The following is a 27919-nucleotide window of genomic DNA, read 5'->3' on the forward strand; positions in this document are numbered from 1 at the left end:
CTGTGCTACACACAGTGATGATAACAGTAAAAACGAATTTTAAGGGCAACCAATGTACTTTCATGTGCTGTATCCCTTGTTTATTGCTTTTGGAAAGTTACTGTGGAAAAGGAGTACAATACAACAAGTCGTAAAAAAGGTTGATTAATTTTATGACTTGTGTTAGCATTTGTAGTTATACATACTAAAAAGGAAGGCAGAAGACCTCATGCTTCATGGCTTAATCTGTTGTGGTTAGGCAGGACAAATGTTCTCCATGCATGGCTGAACAGATATTTTGAAAATGAACTTCTAATTTTAAAAATTATTGTCCCCACAACCAGTAGAAAAGAGGAAAAGGCCATTTTGGAAGGAACAAATGCCTAACCATTCCAGGTAGGATGCATGAAGCTTGTTAGTATTGAAGGAATTTTCAACAGCTGAGGTGCCTGGAGCAAAGCCTGTTTTGGGCTGGAAAATGACACTCATTTTAGAAAGATAAAAGGCTGCACAGTGTCTGTTTCTCAAAAACAGTTGTCTGGAGGCTGCAGGACAAAATCACCCTAAAGGGCAACTTATTCTCCTTTTTCTGTGACAGGTGTGGCATGTCTGTTTTATTTCCCTGAGAGGACAGGAATTCTGTGAGAGGAGGATTTCTGGAAAGAAGGAATATGCCAAGCCAGGGGTCTAGTGAGAGCCAGTCCGTGTCTGGTTTACCCTGGGTGGACACAACAGCTTGTGTCTGATTTCATGTAAAGCTCCTGAACCACAGTAATCCATGGGGGATTTTTTGAAAAGTCCTAATTTATTGAGAAAATAGGGACTGGAAGAAGCCTTGTATAGTTCTGTAATGTATTATGATATATTTTTCCTTGAATGGTGAAGCTGTTGGTGTTCTGGAGCACAGAGTGTGCTCCTGTTCAGTAGCAGCTCTAATGGAAGAGATAGAAGACTGGTCTCACGATAAGAAATGGTGTACAACTATTTGAGACCAGTAATAGCTGAAGAGATAATGCTGAGGACAGCAATGCATTTGGGAAGGGTGAAGGTTGAATTTTCAGTCTTCCTGTTGATTTGGAGAAGCTTAAGGGAGAGATTTCACTTCTGACGTAGGGCTCATCACTTATCTGTCAAAAGAGGTGAATGAACAATTCAGATGATTGGTTGGCTTAAAATTTGTTAGGATAAAATGATCATCATTCTCTCATCATTATGTTTCAAAAAGCTGAACAGCAGATTCATCAGTAATGATTAAACATTTATATATAGTTTTCTCACATTGCTGCTTTTTTTCCCTTAGCCTTGCAGTTTTCAAGAGACAAAATGTGACAGAGGGGAGTGGGAGGATGGAGGCAAACATCCCACATAGATGGAGTGCTCAGGACCTACAAAGCAAACAGTGGGAATTGAAGTCAGCTGTTAATTTTGTGTTAGATGAAGTCAGTAATTAGATTTGCTCTTTTTTTTTGGTATGGTACATGTTATAGAGGAAATTTTGCACGGAATAGTCTGACACCGTTGCTTGTCCCAATCAAGGATTTTATTAATTACAGCAAGCGTAACAATAAGGTAATGCAGCGCTGGGCGACAGGGGGACCATTATCCCGCCACTGCCGCGCCAGTCAGGGTTTTAGTTCTTCCTCTTATACAGTCCGGTTTCCGGCGTGCGTGACTTCCTTGAATAGTACTCTGCGCATGTGCGTCTCTGTTGCTGGGGTCTGCTCTTCCCCTGCCGCGTTTCAAGACTCAGAATCGCTGACTTCCTGGAAAATATTGCTTACAACCGCAAATTATGCGAGACTACCTTTATCACTTAACTTGTCACCCATATCCTGGATTTAATGAACAAACATATCAGTAACAATATCCCCCCTTTGTCTTTAGGTTAATTTATGTTGTGCATTAAATCACTTAAGCTCTTGTCTGCTCCATTCCAATCCATCTCCCGTTTCTCCCTTTCTATTTTCTAAGTCCTCATATTTTGCTTGTACCAGCAGCAAGTGGGCAGCTTCCAGTCGCGCTTTTACTATTGTAATAAGTTTGTTAAAAATACAGGGACCAAAAGTTAATACAAGAACTAGTAAAAATATTGGTCCAGCTATGGTGGACAGTAAGGTAGTCAACCATGGGGAATGATTGAACCAACTCTCATACCAACTCTGATGGGATTCTCTTTCTCTTTCCCTTTTTTTTTCTAGTTGTTTTCTTAGTTCTCCTAGGGTGTCAAAGACTATTCCCGTTTGATCTATATAGGTGCAACACTCTTCTTTTAAGGCTACACAAAGTCCTCCCTGTTGCCAAAATAATAAATCCAGGCCCCGTCTGTTTTGTAAAACTACTTCTGATAATGAGCGTACTGACTTAGTTATGCAAGGGTGCTTTCTGCTGACTGGATATGGTTAGTGGGGAGCCTGTAGCCTCAGGGTAATTTGTAACCGGTGTTAGCTCTTCATCCTCCTCTAAAACTCTATTCGGTCCCATACCATAGGTATCAGCTGGGGCGGGTTCTTTCTTTATCACTATTAGGTTCCCTCTATCACGCCCAGGTTCCCAATGTCTAATTCCCCAATATTTTCCTAATACCCAGTCAGGGCTCTCTGGATTTATATACACATATTCACAAGTTCCTAAGTAAGAAATTTCTCCAGATGGTCCTAACCAATGCTTTGCACACCCTGTGGGACCAAATCCTGCTCTAATAAATTGATCTGCACCTCCCCCTGGAGTCCAATCGGAAGCAATAGTCTCACAGCCCCAATACCCACAGTAATACTCCCCTGGGTAATTACAGTAGCTCTTTCCAGGATTTGAGGCCGGACACATATAAAACCCAGTTAAATTCAAAACTCTCCCGCACTATTCTATGTTTGTCATGTTGCATAACCCAGCCTTAAAGGCTGGGGTCTGACTGGTCACAAGGGAGTCTAAAATTTTGTAGTCATTCATACGAATCAAGGACCATTTGAAAGGCTGGTGTGTTTGACCTCCTGTCTGCCTTACCCATAGGGATAATAATAGTAGTGACAGTAACAGTTGTCTACAGGTGGCTTTTTCATTGTAACAGTGGCTTGTTCCCATCTCTTTTTCTTCTTCCCTGATTTTAGTCCCAGTCCTTGGACATTTCATTTTCCATGACCTCCTGGTTCCACCTATCCCAGGGCGACTTCCTCCACAGTTTTCTCTCCCTCTGCCTCGCCCGTCGACTCGGTTGCTGCGAGCCACGGGGAGACCCATCTTCTCGGCAGCAGGGATATTCTTCAGGAGGGGACTTTCGCCCTTTCTTTAAGGATCTCTGGATATAGGTGTTCCAGTTGTGGTCTTTAACCTGAGGAGCGTCACACCTTACTTCTTTTACCCGACGGCGACACACTCCAGCTATTATTTGTGCCACAAAAAGGACTGGTTCATTGGAATGGTAACAATATAGTTCGGGATTTATGCCTTCTGCAAATATGTCCCACCACTCTTTAGAGTCTACTTGTAATTCCCCTTGAGCTACTTTCTGAGCCAATACCAAATCAGTAAGCTCCCGCTGAATTTCTAGACAGAGGCAGCAAACACCTCTCGGGGGCCTGCCTCTGTGACAATGGGTCCACCACCTGTTTTCACAAACTAAACATTGGTAATATACAAAGGGGTAACAATTCCCATTACAATAAGAATCATTACATTTAATACAAACACAATCAGCATATATATTTCCCTTATGATCTCTTTCAAGCTCTAGTTGATATTCTATCCTAAAAGTTTTATACCAATATTTTCTATTCATCAAGAATGTCCTTTCTTAATTTCCTGTTGCAGTTCCCCGAGTGAGTTTCAACTTTAAGTCTCCGGCTGGGCTGATGACCTTCCACCTAGGCTCGGGCACTGGTCCTTTTATACGACTGGCGTGAGTCCATCCCCGCTCTGCTGTTCGTACTGCTGTATTTGTTGTGAGGAGCACCAGATATGGACCATCCCAATGGGGCTGGAGAGTAGTTTCTTTCCGAGTTCGGATTAAGACCCAGTCTCCCGGTTGCACCTGATGTAGAGTAATATTTAAGGGTGGTCTCTGCAATATCTGCCCTTTTTCCCATAACTTCTTCCTAAAGGCCATCATCTCAGTTATAAATGCTTTCATTTGCTTATCTATTATTCCGGGATGGTCTCGAGGCATACCTGCATCATACGGCATCCCATACAGCATTTCAAAAGGAGATATCCCCACATCAGATCGGGGCAGAGTTCTGAGATTTAACAAGGCCAAGGGGAGACACTTAATCCAATTAAGTTTGGTTTCTAAAGTTAACTTGGTTAGCTGTTTCTTTAATTCTCCATTAACTCTCTCTACTAACCCCGAACTTTGAGGGTGCCACGGGGTATGTTCTTCCCATCTTATTCCAAGGGCTTCTGACAAGGCCTTAATAACTTTTGATACAAAGTGTGGCCCTTGGTCTGAGTCTATACTTTCAGCTACTCCATACCTGGGCACAATTTGTTCTAGTAACACTTTGGCCACCGTGTGTGCAGTGGCCCTTGCGGTTGGAAATGCCTCTACGAAGTGGGTGAGGTGGTCTATTAGTACTAACACATACTTGTATCTTCCCACCTTGGGAAGTTCAGTGAAATTTTTTTTTTTTTTTTTTTTTTTTTTTTTTTTTTTTTTTTTTTAAGAGCCCGCAAGATGGCGTATAATTCACATGCTTGGGCTGACCATGACGGACTCAAGGGTCCTGCTTCTAATACCTCATAATCCTTCCCTGCTACTAGTGCATACCCTGATCTACGTCTTCCATCCACTATCCGGGATGAGCTATCCACAAAAATTACTTCTCCCTCTGAGAGCCCCTCCTCCTCTAAATCGGGCCTAATCTTAGTCTGTTCCTCAATAGTTCGGAGGCAATCGTGGGCCAGTTCTTCTGATGGTTTTGGTTCCCCAAATAAAAACTGAGCAGGGTTTTGTAAAGATGTAGTTTCTAATGTTAAATTCGGGGCCTCCAGCAAGATTCCCTCATATTTTAATAATCTGGAATCAGAGATCCATTTTTCAGCTTTTTGCTGCAAAACACTCCTCACATTGTGGGGGGATAATACCTTAATGGTACTATTGAAGGTTATTTTTCGAGCCTCCTCTGTCATTAAGGCACATCCAACAATGGCCTGTAAACATGTGGGCCAGCCCCTACTCACAGGGTCTAATAATTTAGACAAGTATCCTATGGGCTTCTTTTTCCCTGCCCAATCTTGGGTTAATACTCCATATGCTGTCCCATTCTCTATGTTGGCGAATAGATAAAATGGTCGATTTAAGTCTGGCAAACTTAAAACTGGTGCATTTGCCAATTCTCTCCTTAATGCCCAGAGTTGCTCTTCATCTGTCTTTCCCCAGCTTATACGATTAGACTCGGTGAGCTTGGCATATAAAAATTTAACTTTACTACTGTAGTTTTCAATCCATAAGCGGCAATATCCCAATAGTCCTAACCATTGTCTAACCTGTTTTTTTTACTTGCTGGAGGGGGTAAAGATAAAATTCCCTGTACCTGTTCCGGGTCAATTGTCTTCTCTCCCTTCTCAATGTAGTGTCCTAAATACTTTACCTTTTCTTCTACAAATTGTAATTTAGATTTTGATACCTTCAGCCCCTTAAGCCCCAGAAAATTTAAAAGTTTTATGCTTTCTTTTCTGACTTGATTTTCCATTTTTCCTGCTATCAATAGGTCATCCACATACTGAATCAGAGTAATTTCTGGGTCTGGGGTAAAATCTTGAAGAATCTGTTCTAGGGCTTGTCCAAACAAATTAGGGCTTTCTGTAAACCCCTGTGGAAGCACGGTCCACCTCAATTGTTGTTTGCGCCCTGTGTCAGGGTCTTCCCATTCAAATGTAAAATAGTCTCTACAGCTTTCGTCTAAAGGGCAAGCCCAAAAAGCATCCTTTAAGTCTATTACACTGTACCACAAATTTTCTGGCCCCAATTTACTCAAAAGGGTATAGGGGTTTGCTACTACTGGGAATCTGGACATAGTGCGCTTATTGATTTCTCTTAAATCGTGCACTAGTCGATAAGTGCCATTGGGTTTCTTTACTGGTAAAATTGGGGTATTAAATGGGGACATACATGGTTCTAATAGTCCCTGAGATATTAATCTCTCAACTTCGGGTTTCAACCCCTTCCACCCTTCTATAGACATAGAATATTGCTTAATTTGGACGGGGTTCTCCGGGTTCTTGAGGGTTACTTTAAATGGCGAGATGTTTAGTCTGCCCACGGTCTCAGGGGTATACCAGACTTCGGGATTAATTTCTTGTTCATCTTCAACCCTAAGGGCACATATTTTAATTCCCAGCTCCCCTTTTTAACTTCCAAACCTACTCCTAATTCTACCATCAAATCCCTTCCCAAAAGATTAAAATCGGCTTCTGGGACTAAGAGAAAATTTCCCATACCTAATTTAGATTCTGTTTCTATTAAAACTTGTTGTATAATCCCTACCTTGAAGGGTTTTCCCTTTGCTCCAACCACATGGGCAGTATCTTTAGATAATTTGCACCCAGGGGGTATTTGCTGGAGGGTAGACCTCTCAGCTCCTGAGTCTACCAAAAATTCTACCTCCTGTGACTGGGGACCTAGTTTCAGTTTTATCAAGGGCTCTTTGTTCGTACGGGTCCCCAATACATAGAGCCCCTGACCCCCCTAATCTTCTTTGAATGCCGCCTCATCCTTTATCCTCTGTCTGCAGTCTCTTTTCATGTGTCCTTTCTTCTGCAGTAAACAAAATCCTCAAAATAGACTGTATTTCTTAACAGTATTTGAGTTCAAAGGGACAGATACAAATCCTAGTTGTGGCTGGGCTCCTCCTATTGGCACTTCCCTTAAGGGGAGTAACTCATGTTCTCTTTGCTCCCTTCTCCTCCTTCTGACTGCGGCTCCGATACCTTCATCTCCAGGGGAGGGAGGGGGTGTAGGAGGAGGTAATATCTGAGGCGCCGGTGGTAATGGGGGAAGTGCATACGGGGGTGGTATTAGGGGAGCATCCTCCTCCTCCTGCAATTTTTCAGTCTTTTTATCTTTATGCCCAAACTCCATTTGGGAGAGATTGAATATTGCTACTCCCTGGTCCCCTGGGCGGGTAACCCATACTGCAGCATAATCAGCCTCTTCCTGATTAAAGGGGACCTACCTACGTACCCACTGATTCAAAAATCTCTGAACCCATAATTCTGATGACCCAAACCTGGGCCACCAAACTGCCTTGGAGATTTGTCCTCCCCAGACTTCTACACAAAAGTGTATCATCTTACCTTTGTCCTTGTCCCCCGTGGTGGGATAATATTTCCAATTCTCTAACATAAACCCCAGCGGTGAATCCCTAAGAACCGAAGGGGGTCTCATGGGTGGAGGGGGCTTGCTTTTCCCCTGTCCCATCTTCTGGAATACCCTCTTTCAGCCGTGTGTGTACTCACTCACTTCCCCTTTTTCGTGGCCCAGTCCCTCGCGGGCGATGGGAAACGCACTACTTAAGGGTCCGCACTCACTTGGAGAATCTGGCTGCCAGTTCTCCTCTCACTCACACGTACACACGTTGTATTCCAGGATCCCAACCCAGCCCGGACGGATTCCCCTGCACAATGGGCAGTTACTTACGCGTCTCCTGCGTCTTCGTCCGGACCTCGAGTGCACCGAGCTTATAGGGTTTTCCTTACCTTATTGTTACAAATTTGGGTTCGTCGGTAAGAGCAAGATCCCGACTTCAGAACCAGAGGCCGCCTGTACAGGCGGGGCGCCTCCCCTAGTCCCTCTGTCGGATCCGTATTCTTATCCGAGTCACGGCACCAAATTGTTATAGAGGAAATTTTGCACGGAATAGTCTGACACCGTTGCTTGTCCCAATCAAGGATTTTATTAATTACAGCAAGCGTAACAATAAGGTAATGCAGCGCTGGGCGACAGGGGGACCATTATCCCGCCACTGCCGCGCCAGTCAGGGTTTTAGTTCTTCCTCTTATACAGTCCGGTTTCCGGCGTGCGTGACTTCCTTGAATAGTACTCTGCGCATGTGCGTCTCTGTTGCTGGGGTCTGCTCTTCCCCTGCCGCGTTTCAAGACTCAGAATCGCTGACTTCCTGGAAAATATTGCTTACAACCGCAAATTATGCGAGACTACCTTTATCACTTAACTTGTCACCCATATCCTGGATTTAATGAACAAACATATCAGTAACAGTACATTATTGTTAATTCTCATTAATTTGAAATTCTGTGCTCCCGTGAACTTTTTCCCAAAGACAGGCAATTAGAAGGAATTTCAGGGTGAACTTCCATAGAGAGACTGTAGACTTTTGAAGCTTCCTTTATTTTTTACAAAATCTTACCAGGATATTTGCTGGAACGTTGTGAAGGTTGTTGTAAAACTAAAGCACTCCTATAAACATAAATGAAGAAAGTCCTGCTGTGTACAGTGAACTGCCTTTGTTGTTGTTAAGTTTCCCACTATTTGGGAGATTGCAGTAATGTACGAATTACCCCTTTTCAATTAAAGTCTTCAGTATTTAACGTAAATCTATCTAATGGCAATTACTTTACAAAGAGTTTTTTGACACTAATGACCACATACTTTGGTTTGAATGGAAATCCTGGGAGCCTGGTATTTAAACACATTAGTGTTATGTGTGTAATTTTTCCTTTTGGTTTTAAGTGCCACTTTTCATACTCAACCTGATTAATATCTGAGAAGAGAGAAGATGAGAAAGATCCAGGGTTTCAGTAGTGATCAGCCTCCAGGTGTTTGGGGCTGTTGTTCCATTCTTCTCCATATTTCTGTTGCCGGTCACTCTTGGAGATAAGGATTAGATGGTGTGACCTGCTATGGCTGAGCAATACAAGCTCAATTGGTAGGAAGTGTAATGCAAGTGATCTCACTCAAACATCCCATTTCTTACCACCTCCTAATGCCTTTTCCTGTGCAATAGGTGTAATCTTTTTATACTCAAACTTCTGCAATGATAAAGCCAAAGCATGAATAGTTGTAAGTAATTTGAATGATATCAAACACTGTGTGAATAATAGAGCCAGATATACAAAGACTCCCAGCATTCTGCTGCAGACAGTAAAATTACTCAGATCAAAATGCTTTTCTAGGTAGAGCCTTTTGATCTTTTGTAACCTTTTTTTAGTCTACAAAATAGAGTCACTGATCAATAGTGACTCATCACAGTGACTGCAGTGCAGAGCTCCGTTGTAGGCTGCAAACAAATCTACCTCCTGCGACAGAATGGGTGAGTGGAACAGATAACCAGAACTGACTGGTACTGCAAAGGTTTGTAGCACAACACAATGAGACTTTATGAGACTTTGAGCATCTATTTTATGTGGTTCCACATGTCAGATGTTCATTATACTGACTTTATAGTCGACTCTGATCATGTGAAATTTGAATCATTAATTATACGAAAGGAATAATTGGAAGAGTCTGTTACTTTCCATGTTATACGATTCCCATCCAAGATAAATAAAGTTCTCTGCCAAGTGCTGCACTAGTGCAAATCAAGCCTGTCTGCTTTTCAGTCAGAGGAAGGGCAAGGAGTGATAAAGGATATATATTTCCTCCTGTTAAACTACAGCCTTGTGATAATATTATATGTGTTTCTCCTTCGTAGTTTGCTACCTGTCAGAGAAAATAAAGACTACCATATTTAATAAACTCTGGCTGGGCCATCTCACACTATGACATCAATATGCAAACAGTATCACAATTTCTGGGTATTTGGACTATGCGTAACCTGAATCCAAGGAAGCAGATAGAGAGAGAAGCCAGCAGACTGTGTGGCAGTGCATGTTACTGTATCTACCAGATCTGGAGACATTGTACATAACAGTAGAAATATAACAAAGTTCTGCAGATGTCTCTTACTGGCATTTGAAAGAAGAACGAGTTAAATAGGGAACCGATCTAATTCCGACATCCTGTATATGAAAACTTACAGACTTTTATACCAATACTCTCAGATTTTCTTTTCATGATCACTTTAAATTCTGTTCCTTTTTTAGACAGAAGTTCATGCGAAGAATTAAGCATGAACAGTGTGAAGCCTTTTTAATACATCTTCCCTCTACTCCCACCTGAAGCCTCGAGAGTTTCTCAAACCACAGTTGTAAATGATCAGGATATATTTTCAGAATTCTGTTCTGTGCCAGTGTTTTCCTGTGTGACGCTTTGCTTTTGATCGCTATAAAGCAGGTAAAGAATGAAAGTAGTGTAAGGTTATGAAATTCAGCTATGCCATCTGAAGCCTTTTCAACTCTCTTTGATGTTGACTGTGACACATTTATTCTGTATCACATTAGGCCATCCTAGTTTAGAGCCTCCTTAAAGGACTTTATTCTAGGCATCTCTTATTTTAAAAACTCTTCATCTGAAGAGTTTTATTTCTGGATTCCTCATTGTAGGTCAAAAAGATGATCAAATACCAAGGAGTTTGTTCATTAAGCTCTTCATACTAAGATTGGGCTTGGAGAATCAAGATCTATGAATATATGTTCAAAAAGGAGAATAAGTTGTCAGTAGGCAACTTAGTTGATTAATCAAATAGGAACCTATTAGAGAAAAATTTTAGGGATATCAGATTTAGATGGTGTATTGTTTATACACCAAAAAAGTGAAGGTTTTTCATCGCAAGGACATCTGTCTAGGAGTTCTGACATATGCCTGTACAAATGGTTTTACCTCAACATCGCATAGATTCGGTATTGATTTTTGCATGTGAAATTTTATGGTATCACACAATATTTTTCTGACATCATATACGTTATTAAGTATATACTACTGTATATTTATTCACTTTTCTGTGTATACCGTGTTGCATGTTGTGTTTTTTTAAGTCCTGCTTTTACATGAATGCGTATGGTGATTATATTTCTTCACTTAAAGTTCTGTTTGAACTTGATAAAATACGTAGCAAATAAAGTTTTCCGCTCAAATTGACATGATGAATTGAATTGTCAAGTGCAGTTTTGTGCTGATTACTTCAGCTCAATTAATGTCCCCTAAGTCACATGAGCATGGATGCTTGATGATGTTTGAAATCTCTGGTTCAGTTGTGATTTCAGATAGATTCGTATTTATTCAGGTGTTGATTTCAAAAGGAACTATGTCAAAACCTGCATTACTTGAAGTTATTTAATGTACTTTATTTCAGCAGTCTGCTGAAATGACTTTGGGGTTTATGGTGCAGGAGTTATTCTGTTGAAATCCTTGAATTCAGTTAATACTTGATTTTTCTATACTGCAGTTAAGTGGGCATGTAGAGAAATTTTTGTGAATAATTAGCAAAAATATTGTCAAATGAGTCCAGTTTTCAAACCTGAGTCCCAAAAGATGCTTTTTAAAATCCAGTACTGAAATGCTCAGAAAACTGTCTGATGATAGGTCTTTAGCATGATCAGGATTCAATAATTTAACCAACTTGTTTGAAAATGAGACTCAAGCTTATACTTCTCTGTGCTTCTCTGTACATGAGCTTGGGACAAAGTTGAAAGCAAAAAGGAAAGAAACAAGCCTAACTCATGTTCTTTTAACATAAGTACTGCAAATGGAAGGTTTTTCACATCTGAAGTACTAAAATTGTCAGTCAAATGAGAGGGAAAAGAGCCATGGATTTCTAAAAATAGCTGTATAAATGTGAGAGGAGAAGGTAGTCATTTGGTGTGAGACCATTTAAAATTTCCAGGTCAGGAAAAAAATAAATAAATAAATAAATAAAACCCAAACAGTAAATGTGTTTGTGCTCTTCTATGCCAGAAGCAGCTTTTAGCTTACATAAAGACAGAGTATCCTGACTTCATATATATACTGGTAAGGTGAAGTCTCCTCATAGCTTTCCAGAGTATTTAGGGGGGAAAAAAGGGGAGGAAGTTGTCAAGATCCTTTAAATACAGCATTAGGGCAAGAGGTTTGTTGTCAGAACTGTTTAGAGAGGATTAAATTTTTCTTCTACTCTGTACTCGAAAGGGTATTTTCAGCCTTTTCATCTGGTGCTCTAAGCCTTTAAGCCCAAGTCACTTTAAGCTGATGACTGTGTTACATGACTATTAACTCGAGTATCTGATTTTGGAATATGAGAATTGCCAGAAGTTAATTTTCTGCGTCTTTATTGTCAGTTGGAGACTGGATAGCTGATGTTGATTAAGGAAAAACAGTGAAGTCAGTTGTCTTCAGAAGGATTTATCTTCTTTTTGTCTGAGAAGGGGCCTAAAGGAACAAACATCTCAAGTGTTGTAGGAGAAGGAAAGGAAATCAGTTTTGACTTTAAAATCTCTTTTTTTAAGAAGAGTAAATTGGCTCTAGAATGGTTGTAGGTGAGAAATAGCAGCAAGAAGTAACTTGCATAGTTTAGATTAAATTTAAGCTGCTTAATCAACATAGATGGCTTGAGCTGTTTTCACTTGTTTTAAAAGACCCTTTTGGAATCCTTTGGACTATTTTTTAATGACTTTTTTTAAAAAATTCTAAAATAATATCCGTGGATTTGTTGAACAAACATGATTCACTTACATGGCATTAATAAATCTTACAGTAAGTTACATCAGAAAAGCAAAGTTGATTACGTGACAAGTCAAAACATTAGCATGCTGTGATTGATTGTTGCAAAGTCACGTGCCAGGGTTTATTTTTATTTAACTGCTTGGCTTGCATTTTCCTCGCTGCTTTGTTCAAGCAAAACCAGAACTGTCATAGAGAAGACACATCTGCTGATAAGAGAAGAGGTTTTGTCTGAATAAAAAGTAGAATAACTATTGCTAATTCATTTTTTAAACAAACACTAGCAGTTGCAGTTGGCTTGCTTTTTTTAAATAGCAGTGAAGACTAGTGAATTAAAACATACTGTATTTTATTTTAGGAAAATTTTAAAGTAAATTTGCCCTCTGAACCAGCAAATGAACCCTGAAGGACAGTAATGATGTGTTGGTTTTGTTTCACAGGTGGCAGTAAACTCCCCACTCCCGTATTCTGTGCATCTCAGGAAACAAAGCCTGGGAAGAAACCTGGAAATAGATTCGTGGTGGGATATTAGCCTGGGGCATAGAGAGCAAAATGATCTGTGGGATATTTTAATTTTGGTGGAGCGTTCCTGGGTGGAGGAGAATCTCCTTGCGGGTCTGGGGTCAGGCACTGCTTCTTGCCACACAGCTGCTGCTTTTTAAGGTGAAGCAGTTTGAGACATTTTCGTTGCTGGGATAGACGATGTGACCTTTGAGATGAGCTGGGTGTTAACACGGTCTGTTGTCATGCAAATGGAACTTTTGGAAGGTGGCAGCTGCTCCCCATGGCTGGTTATTTGGTTTCCACTGTCACAAATCACAGGAACTCGGGTGGTTGCTGTGTCCCACCTTCTTTTAATCTCTTTAAACTCAGATATTGGCTCTACTCTGGCTTTATTCTGTGCTACAGTCTCAACAGGCTTGGCAGTTCTGGCAAGTTCCTTTTAGCGGCTTTTGAAGTCGTTCTGCCTTTGTATTTGCACCATTTCCTCACCTGATGCCAGCTGAGCCAAAAGCCCTGGCTCCTGTTGGCGTGTGTTCACAAGAGCATCACCAAAGGCTCTGCTGGCCAAGCTGTGGGGAGGTCTGACTGTTCCATCTGATTGAACACAGGGGCTTTTCTCCGGAAGAAAATGTAATATAAACCGGGTATAATTGTGTGAATGGTATTGATGGATTGACCTAGCTGAAGGATTAGGTGAGAAAAACCTGTGAAGATTAAGGCCAATTTCGTTATCACAGAGTTATGTAAATCCTACTCTTTTGAATTTTCTTTTCTGTTTTATTCTGGCAGCATTTATTGAGTGAATTCAATGATCTTTTAACTCAAGGAGTAGAGATCTCTTTTGAGATTCCATCTTTGAAGCATGCTGCCAAAATGGGACTAAGAAAATAATGTTGTATTTCATGTTTTAATCTGTGGTTCCCATTCAGGTTTTTTTCTAACCTTCTCATTTTAAATTCTTTTTTTTTTTTTTTTTTTTTTTTTTTACTGTATGTGGAATTTATATCTGCACCTTGTATGTTTCTTGGCTGGGTAAAAAAGCTTAACATTTTCTCTTTTTTTAATCTTTTAACAGGAAAAACAAAAATCAGTCTGAACATTCAGTCTGTCACAACTTACAAGACAATTTCTAATGTCATTGGATATCTGAAAGGAGCTGTATTTCCTGGTAGGTATCCCTTTGTCATTTGTATTGATTATTTGTTTCGTGATGGGTGGGAGTCATAGCTGGGATCAGGATCCTATTTTGCCAGATAATGCCCTGATCCAGGAGAAAGAACAAGACTTTTTTGTACTCATTTTATGATTTATGACAAGGCAGAACATGAGGGTTAAACAGTGAATGAGCTGAAGGGGATATTGTCGTGACAAGAAGCATTTTTTTACACAAGCAGCAGGTGTTGCACCTGGACCACAGAGAGTATCAGTAGTTTGTACCAAAGTAATTGTGTTATGGTTTTAATTTTAATACGGTTTTAACACTTGCTGCAGCCTTATTTTGTGTCTCAATCATGCCTGAAGCTGGCTTTATACAATTCTGTGAGTAATAATTAGTGTTCTCTATGTCTGCTGATTGAACAAGAGGACTGTAAGTGCAGCTGGGACATAAAGCACAACCCCCCTCTGTCCTTTGATGCTGTACATAAATAATGTCATAATCAGGATATCACAGGATCATTTTGAGATTATTTTGTTAGTGAGTTTACCTAAAAGGTGAGGGGTTTCTGCAACGTGAATGAATGCTGGTGCTGGTTACTTAAACGGTGCAAACAATTCCTAGTGAGCAGGCGGTCATCAAAACATCATCACGCTTGCCTTAATACTTTTTTATTGGGTTATGAAGAAAGAATGGAAATTTATTTACACTCCCTTAGGAGGTGGACCAGTCATTTCATATTTTATGTAATGGAATGAAGGAGGTGGAGAGAATTTCATTCCTGTTGGTGAAATAATGACTCACTTTTGTGCATGCAGAACTGTGTATTTCTCACCAGACTACTTGTTTGTTTAAAGCAACAGAGGAAACAATTAGCAAAGTGAACTTAATTTCTATGAGGGATTTAATTTCCTTCATGAATTTGAAGTTACCAGTCTGCTATTATTAATGTTTTCCAAACAGCTGTCATGGAGTTGGAAAGGCAGAAACTGCCATGTTTAGACATTCTGTCTTCTGAAGTGTGAAACAGAGGCGAGAAAAATAATAAAAACAGTGCTTCAATTTCTGTCTAACAAGTTTTCTATCTTCTCCATACCTGAACGTTTCATCTTACTCTTACGTTTTTAATCAGAAACTATTTTTTGGAGGTTTGCCAATATATGCTGGACTTTAGGAATCTAAGTCAGTAGCAGTTCCCAGATGGCAACAGTTTGTCCCATGGATGTCCGGCTCAACAAGAGCCATGACAACTCTCTTCTAGTATAGGCACAAGTGAAATGTCTGATGCACTGTAGTATTTTGTACAGAATCCATGTTAAACCTTTGTTTCTTTCTCTGCTCTTCCTGGTTGACTCTGCACTCGTTCCTCCTCAACTGCTTTGAATCTTGCTATTTTCGTGGCATTGATTCTCTGTCATTTTGATGGGGTTTTGCTCATTTCATATACATGAAATATTCACCTTTATGTTCACAGAAGTGCAGGAAGAGGGCAAAATTTATCTTTAGTGCTTAATGAAAGACTGCAGAGCATCACCAAGGGTGGAATTTATTTCTTCTTGCTTAAAGACCACCTAACACGCCCATACAGACAAGCACATCTCTGTAATGGTGACCTTAGCTGGCAATTGATCTGAGGAGTAAGAACGAGCATCTGAAGTGTAACTTAGATGTTGAAATATTTAGGAGTAGATGAAATGTGATAGTTGGGAGCATTTTAAAACCCAAAAAACGTAACGCTGATTTTATAGCTCTGTTGGACATGGTTGAAGATGGGATGTATAACAAGAAAAGGCAGGATAAAGAGACTCTTTTTAATCATAAATCCCTGTTGTCCAGCCCATCACTAACCTGAACACTATACTTTCTTATCATCTTCCAGGGTATCTGGTGGGATTTTTTTTTCTCTATCTCTACTTCATTCTCTTTTTTTTTTTCTTTTTTTGCCATGTGATTCTGAGAAAGGACAGCTGCTGCCTCTGCAAGCATGACCATCCTTTCTCCTGTGCTTTTCCTGCAGTCATTTGCTTTAGGGTGTTGCCTCTGTTTGAGGGAGAGATGTGCAAAGATGAAGAATTTCAAAGGAGGCACCAGCTGTTATGTTTTGCCCCTACTCATTCCGCTGGCATCTCCAGCAGTAAGTTGATGCTTGTGGCTTCTTCTCCCTCAGAATATCCTGCATTTTTTTAACAAGCTCTCTCTCCTCTCACATAGTCTGTTCACAGGCTAAACAGAAATTATTACACAGGCAAGCACTGATCCTGTCTGATCCCCCTGTGGTAGTGGCACTGCCTTTAATGACCTAGAGGCACGTCAGGCCATTCATTTTGGTTCCTAATTCTTGTCATTAAATGAGCTGAAGATCTTATGTTTTTTCATTGTCGGTGCAACCTGTAATTAAGCATTCGTGGTGCAACGCACAAGTTGTAAAATTATGTGATTTAGATTTTGCTTTGTTACATTAAATTATTATGTAAGTCTAGATTGACACTTGGCGTATGCGTTTTTAGAAAGAAATTCTCGTTCCCATACCTACACACCCCAAGCAGTTGATTGAAAATCTCGTGTTATAGGTACATAACAGATCTTCTCTTTGTAAAGCATTTCTGATTCCTTATTAAACATGTTCAAATATTTTGTTGAACAATGCTGGTAAAACCCCAGTTTGAATGAGAATGCTTTTATAATCAGAGTGTTCCATTAATATTGTTTCCAGGCAGCAGTCACTGCAAAACATACCAAGTAGTTATTCTAATTTTATAAGCAAATACAAAATGTGGGCAACTATCTGTTGCTGCATTGTGATCAACTGACAGAAAGTGAATGAGTTCACTTGGTTAAAGAAAGAAAAAGAAAACTTTTCCGTTTTTTGGGACCCAAATGACACTCAGGGATTGCTGTGGGTCTGGCATCACTGTTCTTCACTGTTGATAACTGTTCTTCTGTTGTCCATTGGTATCCTGAAATAGGGAAAGAAAACCTTTAAAAGTCTAGATCTGGGCCAGAAGACTTTACAAAATATCAGAGAAAAAGCAGTAAATAATCCTTCAAAGAGGGTTGTGAATTCATCTCACACAGAAGGTCTGATGGTTCAACAGCTCATTCGGAATAACTCTGCTTCAGCTTCTTGACAGGCCTCAGTCACACCAGTCAGTCATGTCATTCCATAGCACATCATCAGTTCTGGAGTAAAATAAGTGGGTTTTTTCCCTCGTGAGTGGTATTAGGGTTGTATATAATGCCTTGAGATTAAAAATACTTAATTTTTTTTTCCTCTGGAAAAAATTATATTTGTTTTTTGAGGTTTTATTTTGTCAGTAACCAGAGGCATATTCTCTGTTTCAGGCTGAAACTTTTTGCTTTTCATTCTATAAAATACTTTCTTCCAGCATTAACACTTCTGCTAGGTGTGACTTACCATTTCTGTATCATTCATTATCTTTACTCCTCTGTCATGTCTCCTCTCTAAACCTGCAGTCCAGGTATTTTAATGTCTCCTCCCAGGGAAGGCTAAGTGCTGATCTCTAACCTGCTTGCCAGCTGCTCCACTGCTGTTTCTGCCATGTCTTTTTTGAGGTAGGGTGGTGAGCACTGAACAGTCATCCAGGTGAGGGAGTACTAATACTTTGTTTATTTTCTTCATGTTTCCCATTGTACTGCCACACCTTTTGTTTTCTTTCTTTTTTTTCTTTTTTTTTTCTTTTTTTTTTTTAATGCTGATGTGTATTGAAGATCATTTCCTGCTTATTATTTTGTGTTTCTTTCATAATCCTCCACTGTGAGCATGATTGTCTATATGACCTAGTCCTGGCTGTAAAAATGGTCATTATTAGATGTATAAGGACAGCAATAAGCAAACAAGAAAGGCAAGGGCATGGGGATTAATTTAGGAGGCTATCTACATACATTTATTTACTCGTTCATTTTTGAGTAGTACTCACGGTTTTATGTATAATTTTTGTATGATTGTCTTGCACGTCGTCACACACATTTTTTGTTGAGGCCTTTGTGTCGCATTAATGACATTACACACTACTATTGACAGTTCATTTTTAGGGTTGTTTGGAATTCTTTTAATCTGAGTATTCAGAAAAAACAAAAAGTTTCCTTTTTTTATTTTTTATTCCTCGTTTCAGACAGATACGTCGTCGTTGGCAGCCACCACAGCAGCTTGAGGGGTTATGGCGGGCAAGGCTGGGCCAGCAGCACTGCTGTCGTCACTGCCCTGCTCCAAGCCCTGATGGCAAAGGTGAAGAGGGGCTGGAGGCCTGACAGGACCCTGCTCTTCTGCTCCTGGGGAGGAACAGCCTTGGGCAACGTGGGCTCCCACGAGTGGGCTGAGGTAAAGCTGCCGGGGGGAGCGCTCACTGCCACCAGGATTCCCTCTGCTGAAAGCGTGGAAACTGTGAAAATTACCCCGGGGAAACTGCGGCTCATTAGCTGGACTCTGAGGTCTGCCTGTGTTCCTTCATGTACCACACAGCAAATCCAGGGAAAACGTCCACTGAGGCCGTTCCTGGGGATCACGAGGTGGCCGGGTGTTGCCGTGGCTGTGGCGGCTGCACGCGCAGCACCTCTGGGAGCTGATTTCCCTCCCTAACTCAGCACAGCATCGTAGACGGGCATTGCCAGCGATGGACGGAGGGAGGAAAACCTCAAAAGACAACACAGGCACAGAAAGAGCTTGGAGAGCTTTTGCACCTCCTTGAGGGTTCGATGTTTAATCGTTTTTCATCGGTAGGGTTAGTGTGGGGAGAGGTGGATCAAGAGAGAAAGAAGAGAACCATGCCGTGGTTTACATTATTAAATAAACCTTGCAGAGTCTCCATGCCTAGTGCCGATTCACTTCTCACAGGTTTGTGCTAAGGAGCTGGATACAATCCAAAACAGGCAATTCCTTGGGCTCTTCCAACAGAATGGGAATCAGCTGGTCGAAAGAAAATACCTCAGAAAGCATTGATGATCATACCTGGCTTAAGGAGACTTCAGGTCATAAATTAAAGGAGTTGGTACTCCTTTAGGCAGAGAATTTCATGGCTGCTTTTCCAACTCTAATGGTTCAGTGAATTAAAACAGCAGATAAAATAAAGAGTTAATTGCTTTTTACCGTGTGTAAAGAGCAGCCAGCCCTCATTGGAATTTCATACTTCCAACACGATTATTCTTCAGAAACAAGAGGGGGTGAAAAAATCAAATTGAAAAGATCCAGGCTGGAAGCAAAATTTGTTTAGTTCCACTTCAAGTCAGCTTTGCATCAGATGTAATTGTGTTACACCCCTTCTGTTCAATATAAAGAGCCACTTCATGCAAAGAGGAACTCATTACTGAGAAGGCAAAGGGGATCCTTTTAAAAAAGAGATAATAATTGGAACAGTTTGTACATGCTATTTTTATAGTCTAGAAAATAATAAAACGAAAACACAGGGAAAGTTATGCAATTCAAATCTGAATTCGGTCTCCAAATATGTGAGTCCATTTAACTGTTGATAATGATTGCTTTTGAAGTTTGTCTTCTGTCAGGCTTAAGTTTTAAATGCCATCATATTGTTTTGCAGTGTGTAACGTTTTCATTTTTGGCCTTACAAGTGTAGTAATTTTTAATTCCTCCCAGACCTGTTTGCATTTCTTTAGATGATGTGTGAACTGGAATTATAACTTCTATAACTATATAGAAAAACAGCACTAAGATATCCTTTGAAGTTCATAAGAGCATATTGTAAGAGGCAGTAGTTAACTAATACTTGGAGAATCACAGAGGATGGAAATGTAGGGTGCAGTTTTCCCCTAGAAGCAACCAAAAGAACACGACCAGCCTTAATTATAATGATGCACAGTAGTAACCATTTTTCTGCTTGCGTTGTTGTAGGATCTCAGGAGCGTTCTTCACAGAAACGTTGTGGCCTATGTCAGCCTCCATAATCCAGTCACGGGAAATTCGACTTTACACCCCGTTGCATCCCCTTCTCTTCAGCAGCTGGCAGCAGAGGTTAGAGATAAAATATTTGGTTTCACATCTGGTTTACATGGTTAACCTGCTTAAGATCATTAGACAGCAGTGGGTGGCTATTTCGTTGAAGAATTTTAACCTCACAAATACACATGAACTGTTTTTTGTTGTTTTGTTTTGTTTCATTTTTTTAAGTAAGCAGGTTAAATTTTATTTTAAAAAATGATAGATTAAGAGGTTGGAAGGGATAACTTGTTTCACCTGTTTGTTAGACAAAGTCTGGCCATGCTTGCACGCCCTGCAGCTTTTTTTACTTTTTGGCAGCTTTAAAGCAACATATTTGTTATTCTTCAGCACAGAGCACATTTTTCTCATCCTAATCAGGTCTTTCCAGACTGTTTCTCAATTTGCATTTAAACCTGTATATTTACCAGATGTAACATGACACACAGGGAGAGTGTTGCTCCTACCATAATAAATACTGTCTAAAGTGAGTATGTCAGGTTCAGTGCTCAGCTGTGCCTGTGCAGCTCCTCTGGAGTCAGAATATTCCGTGGGTGCACTGCCGTAAGGGCACGCAGGCCTTAAACTAATGACCCTATTGCTGTTCCTGAGGTTTCTGAATTTAGTGCAATATCTTGCATGAATGGAAAATAGTGCAAGGCACATTCTAAATGACAAAACCAGTTTGAAGTGATGTGCATAAAATGGAGTTCAATTTCACTTTCATAAATTACGTTTTTTAGATTTTTTTTCTGTAAATTTGCCAGATGATTACTTATTCTGATGTTTCTTTGACTTGCCTCTGAAGCATTTGGTAGTAAACACTCCTCAGAGCTGCATCTTGGATTAAATGCAGTCTAAGACTGACCTGGGTTGGCAATTGTACAACTAAGTTAGTAAAATGATATCAGTAAATTGCTTCTTAGCAATGTCTTAACCACTTCTCCTGTTCAGTGTTTAAGCGGTAATTTGCTCATTGAAAGAATCTGATTTATTCTGTGTAAGTATTATGAAAAACGTGATGCAACATCGTTTCAGAGAAAAAAAAGCTTCCATTTGTGGAAACTTATTTAAAATGTTATATATGTGAGTCTCCAGGTGTTACGGATATGTCAATTCAAATTTTATTATCAGTTTTAGCTGTTGTACTTGCAAATTATCTTGAAAAGTTGCTAGCCTTTTGTTAACCTAGTGGTGTTGGCAGTTCTATCTCCATTAAAACAAGTATTTGCCCTTTAAGGGAGTAAGTTTATTTCATTAGGTCCTTGAGCTATTTGGTTTTTTGTCGTTTTATTTCTTGGACTCCACAACACGATCCATGGCAGTGATCTGAAGGCTAAATTGTCTGGAGCTTTGCAGCAGCCTCTTTATTATCTATTTGTCACTTTATTAAGACGCGATTCTTTCATCCTAATAAACGCCATATTACTATGAGTGTTACATTCATGCTTTCTGTTTTGAAAAGGAAGCAAACTTCTGCTTTATTACTGTGGTGTTAAATAGTGTTTTATAATTCTTGTAATAGCAGTTGTGTTCTGTTCAGCAGTGTGGAAAGAGCCCCTCTTACCAGCCTTGCCTTGCACCTGTTAATTAATAAAACGTGACTAGAAAATCTTTTCCTTTTTTTTTTTTAAGTCCCAGTAACCACCTTCCACCTCACTTCTGATTCTTAAATTTTGAGAGTGCATCCCTTCTGCACATTTATCCTAAAGTCCCATTTAAAAACTAAAGGATAAAATGCCTCTGAGCATTCTATCTGTATGGCTATCCTTTCTGTAGGATATTATTATTTGTAATTAAGATAACTGTCATACAGTTTGTGACATTAAAAAAGATTTATAGGAATTATTGCTTCCAAATGTTGGCTAGATTCCTGAATTCATGTCAAATGTATTGACAGTGATGGAACAGCCCAGCACAGATCCTCGTTTGTTCCCATGGGTGCTCACAATTTGCCATGTGTCCAGAAGATTTTCTCTGGAAGACTGATTTGCTTATAAAGAATATTGATATTACTTCCATTGCTTGCCAGGAAGACAGTGTAATTACAGATCACCTGTAAGTTATGACAGTGCAAAATGGGTGAGATGTGACTTTGTGGAGCTCATCTCATCTTGAAGAAATTGTGAGTCTGTTCACATGAGATTCTTGCTACCAGGTGCAGGTTGCAAAGGAGAGCTTAAAAATTCCAGTGAGAGAATAGGATCATTTTAATTTGTGTGAGCTCTGTGTATAGGTTAGAACAGAAAAGAAGGTGAAACAGGCATTTAGAGTTAATGATATCAGTCCATTTTAAAATGAAAAGATAGATTAGGCTGTCTTCTTTAGTTAGATAGAATTCCATAATTTGTGAATACATGGAAGATCCTGCTCTGTGCCTTTGGATTCAGTGGTAGAACTCATAATTTAATTCCATTTTTCCACAACAAAAGAAACTGTCATGCATTATTTTTCCTTCTGCTGCTAAATAAAGCTGTCACATTGTTTGGAGGTAAGGGAGACTGAAATCTCACCATTTTTTGTGCTTTGTTCAGTGCTCACTGTAGTGCTAAAGTTGTGTGCCAAAGAGAGGGAGAATGTATTCCTAGGGAAAATTAATACATGTTAGAAAAGCCTACAGAGTGTAAGTGTTAGAATTCTAGGGATAACAATGAAAAACTGTGGCTTGTCCTGTGAAAGAGAACTCGACTAATAATCACACCAAGTGCAGAGCACTCTGTGGATGCTGCAAGGAACATAATTTAAAGAGAGCTGTGGGAAAATAGCAAACTAAGATGGGCCAATGCACACAACAGTGTTTGCTTTCACTGCTGGTTTTTCCCCCCTAAAACAAAATTGTGGACAGTTACTAATCACTGCAGCTTCCACAACAATTTTTTGCCCTTAATTTCTAGGAAAAGTAGGGAAGAAGTTTCAGCTGAAATGTTGTTTGTATGGATATTCTAAACTCAACAATAAAAAGAAAAATCAAAAAACTTAATAACTTGTCTGCTGCGTGAGGTCTGGCAATCAGAGAATAGAATAAGTGCTTGGCTAATTAACAGAGACCACGTTTCTTAAAGATTTTTTTTTCTAAAGCGATTATATCTTCATATTTGTTGCAGGTTTCAAAAGGCAGCTACATAAGCAGTCTGCAAGTAATAATTTTATATGCCTGTCTGTGGGATTCTGGTTGAAACACCAAATTACTCGAAGAAGCAAATTTAAATATTTGGATTAATTAAGCAAAGAGGAACTCAAACAGTTCTGAGACCTTGACATATTTAATTCAAATCTTTTTTATATAACTAATTAGTGTCCACATTAACAAGAGGGAAGAACTGCCAAGTTATATTTTTGTCTACTGTTATTTTGTACGGAAAACGATGGTTAATTCGCCTGCTCAGTTGGTGAATCACCATTTGTTGGCAGAGTGTCACTGGTAAATTGGGTTTGTTCAAGGCTGGGATTCATTCTCTGTTAATAAGGCCCTTAATGATTTTTTTCTAAAATGGACATGTCACAAAGGAAAAAAAAGTTATTATGAAGCATAAATTCATTGCTGTTGTCTTTGAACTGATTGTGTGACCATCAGACTCCAGGTCTGCTGTTACTGCTGAGCCCAGCAAAACTTACTGCTCCTGTCTCCCAAGGAAAAGAGTGATTTAAAGCTATTGATGAACGAGTTGATCATTAAAAATGACTGTGCCAAGTATTGTTCCATGCTACTTATCAGCAGTTGTTTCCACTAATGGAGTAAGAGGCATGAAACATCTCTACGTTTAAAGGTGATGTTATTGACAGAAACCTCTTTTTTCTTTATGAAGTCAAACCAAAGATAAACTTCTGCATAGATGTAACTATCATTATTTCTTGATTTTTAAGGAAAAAAAAATCTTACATTAATGTCAGCATCGATTCTCTTCTCCCAGCTTCTACGTGTTTCTTAATTTTTTATGCTGTCAGCATTAATAGTGGATCTCCTAGTGTCATATATCAGTGGTTGTAAATAAGAAAAGAGATGGTTATCTGAATTGCTTGCTCTATACCTTAGAAGACTATTGCTTCCCCATGAGCTTTCAGTCTTCACCTGTTATCACTTTTAGTGTTAGATTTGATTGCTGGTGTTACTTTTTATATTTGTGTTGGGAACAAAAGAAAATCTCTTGAGAATCAGAAGTTTATGCTGTGGATATTTAATGGTGGATTTGATTTGCAGGCGGGTGGGGTTTTTTTGCATCTTCTAACTACTTTTTCCTTTTGATAAAATGCTACTTTGTCCACTGTTACATATTTTTTCACTCTTCTTCCCAACTGAATTATTTTAATACATAAATGCTGATTCAACAGTGAGCAATTTAACCTACTCATATATTTTGATGTTATGAAAATTCTATTCCTGTTAAACGTGGAGAAAAGAGTTTGTTAGCAAGACGTAATGTAATAATGAACCAGTTTTCCAGCTGTTATCTTATTGGGGATCTGGTGCAATTACATTATTCCTGATGACTCAACCTTTCTGCTTCCATGTCCTTCCCTGAATTTACATTGATTTCCCACAGACGTATGAATGGTGTATATTTTCAGAAAAGTTTTCTTTTGTAAAAAATGTAAATGTCTACTTTGATAGCTATTGCAAATAAACTGAATAGATCTGCACATTTTATTACCTTTAGGTGTAGTACTGGAGGAGGGAAGTAATTCCTTTTCTGCTGCAAAAATGGGTTTGATTCAAGGTTTTTACTGTCCAATCTAGTTAATTTTGTCTCATATAATGAGCTGTACTATGTAAGGGAATTGTTTTTCCCTTCCAGAGACTTTAGCCAGACTACAGTATTAGAAAAATTAACTTCACTTCTGTCTAAATATTCCTTTGTTTAATTTCATCTTGATTATTTCCCTTCAGAACTGGCTTTTTCATGATAATAGAAAGATGTTTTCTTAGTGATAGAAAACCTTTCATCTAGAGAGTTTAAAAAGTAAACTTTTAGTTCTTACAAAAGAAGATGGATTGAGAGCTCTGGATATTTTAAAGTTTCTACGTAAACAGAAATCATTGAAAAGTTTCTCTTGATGTTTTATCATTATTAACTATGTTGTTGGATGAAATTAAATTGACTCAATAGATATAAGCTGTACTATACAAACAGCCCATGGGAAAGAAATGCACGTGCAAAAATTAGGTGTATGGCCAAGTCACCAGAAAGAAAGAAAGCACCTTTAAATCAGAATTGATGAGAAATTAGTGTAAACTGAAATGAGACTTTGGTCCGTGTGATGTTGTTTGGTCCACAGCAGCTGCGGCCGTGGGCTGCATGGCACAGAAAAAGAATCAAAGTGTTGTGCAGCACAATTTACTCTTTAGTTTGCAGATTTTTGTTGGGAAAAACAAACAAACAAACAAACAAACAGAAGCACCTGGATAGTGAAAAGCAGATTATTTGTTATAAATAAAAAGGTTTTCAGCAATGCCACATATATTTAACCTCGCCAAAAGTATCAATATGGCCTTTCTGAGCATGCTGAACCTCACATCCTCCAGAGAAGGTTTCAGGAGCTCTTCGACTTCTGCTCCCTCTGTCTCAGTGTGCCTTGCAGCTGGGATTGATTGTTCTTTGAACAAGCATGAAGACGTTTATTTTTAAATTATGTACCTCTCTCTTATGTTGTAAAATTGTCGGCTGTTTCATACATAGAGTGCTGAGCCGGTCACAGGAGGCAGAGGAGTGAGAAGAACTGAAGATTAGTGGAAACCTGGGAAGGTGTAGGGTTGTGGGGGGAGTTTTTGGTTTGAATGGGGAGTTTTTTGTTGGTTCTTTGGGGTTTTTTGTTTTGGTTTGGGTGTTTCTTAAGCTGTTTTTCCCAGGAAGAGTAGGAGCACCTCTGTAAAATGGTAAGCCAGTAACTGAGGTGAAAATGTTGACCTGAGCCCCAGTGGGTGCAGGGAAGAGTCTGGAATTCTCCTCCAGCTGGGAGATGTTGAGGTTGGAAGTTCTCCTTCAGCATGGACCCTTGTCATGCTTGGAGGACTCTAACGTGTCTTCTGGGGTTCAGGTTTAAAAATCAACTCAAAATTATGGTGATTGGCGTATTTTTGTTACATAAATTTGTCCCCCCTTTGATTTCAATGTTGTCGCAGTAATAGTTCTTACACGTGAAATCCAAAGCTTGATTGCTTTTAAGGTTTAATTGAACTTCTGTGTCTCTTGTTTAGGCATACCTATGTAAGGAATACTCAGATTTGGGAAGGAAAAAGAAAAGAAATCCCCAAACACCTCAGCTGGTTAATGTCAGTCATCAAAAGGATAAAAAAAATCATAAAATTTTAACTTAGCATATTTATTGGCAAGAAATTAGAATTCCTTTGATGAATTCTTTGAAACCAGGTGTGAGGAAAATCATTCCAAATCCATTTAAAACTGTGACAGTTTGAATAATCACAAGCATGAACTTGAGCTGTTCTCCGGTTTGCCTGGCTTGTTCCATCTTCGTCTGTTTACCACAAGCAGATGCTGCTGATGGTGTCTTGCCTAGTGTAAAAAAAAAGACTAAACAGAGCTGGAGGGGAGGTTTTTGGGACACCCTAAACAGGGAATGTGGAATTTCAAAAGCAATTTCAAGCCAATTGAATATTTGTGGGGAAATATCTGTATTTTCCAAATTATTCCTGAGGTTTTAACTAGTAATGTAGTTGAGATGCATTTCTATTTATTGAGTCAGAGAGCCACAATCCCCACAGTATTCCTCCTGCCTTGAAGTGCACACGGAATGGAAATTCACTGGATAGAACAGAGAAATTTTTGCAGCAGATAGTCTCAGATGTCAGGAAAAGCCAAAATTCAAGAAATAGTTTTCCTGGAGGTTCTGCAAAAAGCTTTCTTTCGGCAGCTGAAGGTCACACAGCTCCAACCCTTGGCTCCTGACAGAGCATTGAAAGGGATTTCAAAACCTGCTTTGTTGCCTGTTATTTTAACACTTTAAATGCTTTAAGTTGTCCGTCAAAAGGAGGTTTAGGAGAGCTGCTAACTTCTCTGGTTTGTAACACATCATCCTTGTCTTGATTAGATCATTACTGTATAATTACTTAAAAAAGGCTCAATGTACTACCTTCAACGGGTAATTCAGCACTACAAGGGAGACTTCTGAAAACAAACACCCCCTAAAAAATCAGTTTGGGAACTAGCTGCCTCTCAGTTTTAACATGTTCATTTTTTAAATTTTAATGTAAAAATGATCATTTTTAATTTTAGTCGTATATGTTTTCAAAAAGCTGCACATCCAGTTCTAATTTATTGTCGTTGATTTTTTTTCCATAGGCTTTTGGTTACTCCTAGGAAACTGTTGTGTTCTGTGTCTGAATGGAAAAGGAGAACAATATTTAACATTGAGATTAATAAACAGCTCGTGGGTTTGTGAGAATATAGATGTAGGCGATCTTCCTGATTTTGCATACATTACCAGTGCCTGTGACAGGCAAGGAAGAGATTTTAGTTTCTGCAGCTCTGGCTAACTAAAAGTTCCAAAATACCTACTAATTCTGCAATTTGAAATCCACAAATATGTCCAAATATTTGTGGAAAAGTTACCCCTAGTTTATTCACGTTTTCTACGGTTGTTAATTATTTAATAAATATCTGAAATCTCAGTAATACTCGAAAGCTTTTATTGAGTTAGATTTTAGTTTAAGTTTCTCTCATGAAATGAACAAGTGACCAGTATACATTTTAAAATCCTGTAAGTTTAGCAAATTTCTATGTCATGCTTTTATCAAAAAAAAAAAAAAAAAAAAAAAAAAGAAAATTCAGTAGAAATGTTGGAATTTAGGCTTCTA

General features: G+C 39.2%; 1 protein-coding gene and 1 long non-coding RNA gene across 2 annotated transcripts in view; one reads left to right on the plus strand and one right to left on the minus strand.

The window, feature by feature from the left end:
• The window catches only part of NAALADL2 (N-acetylated alpha-linked acidic dipeptidase like 2), a 438547-nt gene that overhangs the window by 327879 nt on the left and 82749 nt on the right, over positions 1-27919 (plus strand). The window contains exons 10-12 of the mRNA XM_066193760.1: positions 14082-14174; positions 18296-18501; positions 20026-20145. Of these exons, the coding sequence (XP_066049857.1) occupies positions 14082-14174; positions 18296-18501; positions 20026-20145 (419 nt within the window). The remainder of the gene's footprint in view (positions 1-14081; positions 14175-18295; positions 18502-20025; positions 20146-27919) is intronic.
• Positions 1502-8182, minus strand: LOC136295269 (uncharacterized). Its single transcript, XR_010722615.1, has 2 exons — positions 7610-8182; positions 1502-4003 (listed from the first exon to the last, which is right to left on the minus strand). It is a non-coding gene; the product is annotated as an uncharacterized lncRNA (long non-coding RNA).

This window comes from Chamaea fasciata, unplaced genomic scaffold, assembly GCF_029207755.1.
Source record: "Chamaea fasciata isolate MVZ Bird 193981 ecotype frontalis unplaced genomic scaffold, bChaFas1.0.hap1 SCAF_11, whole genome shotgun sequence".
NCBI classification, from domain to species: Eukaryota; Metazoa; Chordata; class Aves; order Passeriformes; family Sylviidae; genus Chamaea; species Chamaea fasciata.